At 39.2% G+C, this 2583-nt stretch overlaps 1 protein-coding gene across 1 annotated transcript; it reads right to left on the reverse strand.

The window, feature by feature from the left end:
• Window positions 1-765: 765 nt before the first annotated feature.
• Window positions 766-2341, reverse strand: LOC135509695 (thialysine N-epsilon-acetyltransferase-like). Its single transcript, XM_064930565.1, has 3 exons — window positions 1865-2341; window positions 1578-1618; window positions 766-1374 (listed from the first exon to the last, which is right to left on the reverse strand). Exons 1-3 carry the CDS (start codon window positions 1896-1898, stop codon window positions 1195-1197), a joined length of 255 nt encoding a protein of 84 aa, XP_064786637.1. The 5' UTR covers window positions 1899-2341; the 3' UTR covers window positions 766-1194.
• Between the last annotated feature and the right edge of the window lie 242 nt (window positions 2342-2583).

Raw genomic sequence — 2583 nt, forward strand, 5'->3', positions numbered from 1 at the left:
AATACAGAGAATGACAGACTTTGATGAGAAAAGTTTCCCACGAAGGACCACCGCGCCACCTTACTGTTCAAGTGAGCACAGCACAAGGTGAGCCCAAACATGTATTGTATGCTGGTGAATTTATGATGTAATATGCCAGGGAGATATGTACAGTTGAATTCAGAAGTTCACATTCACTTAGGTTGGAGTCATTAAAACTTGTTTTTCAACCACTCCACAAATTTCTTGTTAACAAACTATAGTTTTGGCAAGTCGGTTAGGACATTACTGTGCATGACAAGTAATATTTCTAACAATTGTTTACAGACAAATTATTTCACTTATAATTCACTGTATCACAATTCCAGTGTGTCAGAAGTTTACTAAGTCGACTTTAAACAGCTTGGAAAATTCCAGAAAATGATATCATGGCTTTAGAAGCATCTGATAGGCTAATTGACATACTTTGAGTCAATTGGAGGTGTACCTGTGGATGTATTTCAAGGCCTAACTTCAAAAAGTGCCTATTTGCTTGTCATCATGGGAAATCAAAAGAAATCAGCCAATCAGTTAATATGCTTGCTCACAATGTTCAGACAAATGCTCAACCGGCTATGTGCTAGTGCAATGTTGCTGCTATATCACCACTTCCTGCACATCCAGCAAAATTACTGCTGTACCTCAAAGTTATGAATTTACATTTTCTGATTTATAGATGTAGGTTAAATACAGCTTGGGACACATCAACCTAAACAAATGATATTTATGCACATACAGTACCACTCATTACAGGATTTTTCTTTATTTTGACTATTTTCTACATTGCAGAATAGTGAAGACATCAAAACTACGAAATAACACATTATGTAGTAACCAAAAAAGTGTTAAACAAATCAAAATACATTTTAAGTATTCACTCTTTGCCTCGATGACCGCTTGAATGAGTAGGTGTGTCCAAACGTTTATTTATATATATATATATATATATATATATATATATATATATATATATATATATAAAAATGTAATAATGTTTGACTATATTTAAATGCACATTAAACATAAAGGATGACTGGGTGAGTTTGTTTTGCATCGCCCAGGGCTCCGGCTGAGTGAAGTTTCCATTAGTCCTACCCACCCACCAACGCAAAATGAACCTGCCCACTGTGTGATGTCATGGGCGGAACCAAACTAGACCCAGGCCTATAAAATGCTCTAATCTTTAGGTGCTTCCTTAGCTAATGTGTCCAGGGCTTGTCCATGAAACCGTAAGAAGTGCCAACCTTCTTTGGCAGTCAGGTCCTCGGCACCTTTGGCAATGTAGAAATCTAGTGATGGTTTGTTCCATTCTAGGACAGATAACTGCAGCCGCACACACTGCTTCTCCACCCCTACCTAGAGAAGCAACCATACACAACTAATCAATCATAGAGAGAACACAGCATCACTTCCATTCAGAGGATGTGGTTCAATGGCAATAAATTAACCTTCTCATCACACAATGTCATTCATGTGTCAATCATACATAATAATGATCATGGTAGATAGATGGAGGAGTTCCAGTTGGGATCAGCCATACAGTGGAACATGAAACCGACCTGAGCTACTTTGGCCATTAGTCCCGTTCCGATGCCTTTTCCTACAGGGAGAAAAATAAACAGACATGAGGTGGAGCATTTCTAGCCTAACAGCAGTACTTTCACATTCCCGTGTTTACACACCAAATGCAAAGCCCAAAGTGGCATTTATTTCTTCCAATTTTCCATTTATTCCTATACATCTGGTAGAACATTTGGCTGATTCAAATATGAACTTAACAGACACTGTTGTACAGATACTGTAGTATAGTTGTACAGTAGACTAATAAGTGTCCGTGCATATTTACCTCTGAAGTCAGGCATTACATAGAGGTCCTCCATGTACACTGACCGCCCTTTCCATGTGCTGTAGGTGTAGAAGTAAAGGGCGTACCCAACGACGGTGTACCCTTCACACAACAAACAAGCAGTGTCAGCTGATACCCAACTAAAAATTCTATGAAGAGAGAACGTTTTTGTAATGTTCCCTTAATGTTTGAGCGTCCAGTTTTCCGTGAGTTAGAACGTTCTCCTATCTATGTTAGCAAAAACCTTCTGAGAGCCGTTTTAGAATGTTTTGGTGTTAAAGTTAGGAGAACATTCCCTTAATAGTCAAGCAGAACATATCTAGAGCACGGTTACAATGTTTCCAGAATATTCAGTTTTATGGGACAGTGCAAGAACATTCATGTGTATCAGTTGTCAGGACGTCACCTGATGGTCCCAAATGTTTGGGACCTGACACATCACACCTTGTTACTGTTGCCAAGCCCATAAAGTCCTTGATTGGTGAACTACTGATACATTTACAGCTCTTGTTGTCTGTTGGCAAGGTTTGGGATACTCACACACAGTGCTTTTAACATACTTACAGTATGCATTTTCTTTACACAATTTCTCCCCAATTTTGAGATACCCAATTAGTAGTTACAACCTTGTCTCATCGCCAAAACATGTCCCACCAAGCCGCGCTGCTTGACACACTGCTCGCTTAACCTGGAAGTCACCCGCTCTAACGTGTCAGAGG

This window comes from Oncorhynchus masou, chromosome 22 (genome assembly GCF_036934945.1).
Source record: "Oncorhynchus masou masou isolate Uvic2021 chromosome 22, UVic_Omas_1.1, whole genome shotgun sequence".
Lineage (NCBI taxonomy): Eukaryota > Metazoa > Chordata > Actinopteri > Salmoniformes > Salmonidae > Oncorhynchus > Oncorhynchus masou.

Coding starts and splice junctions, on each gene's coding strand:
- LOC135509695 (XM_064930565.1), bottom strand. CDS start 1,898: ATGGAGGACCTCTATGTAATGCCTGACTTCAGAG. Junction 1,619..1,864: donor TGTAATGCCTGACTTCAGAG/GTAAATATGCAC, acceptor TTCTCCCTGTAG/GAAAAGGCATCGGAACGGGA. Junction 1,375..1,577: donor TAATGGCCAAAGTAGCTCAG/GTCGGTTTCATG, acceptor TTGCTTCTCTAG/GTAGGGGTGGAGAAGCAGTG.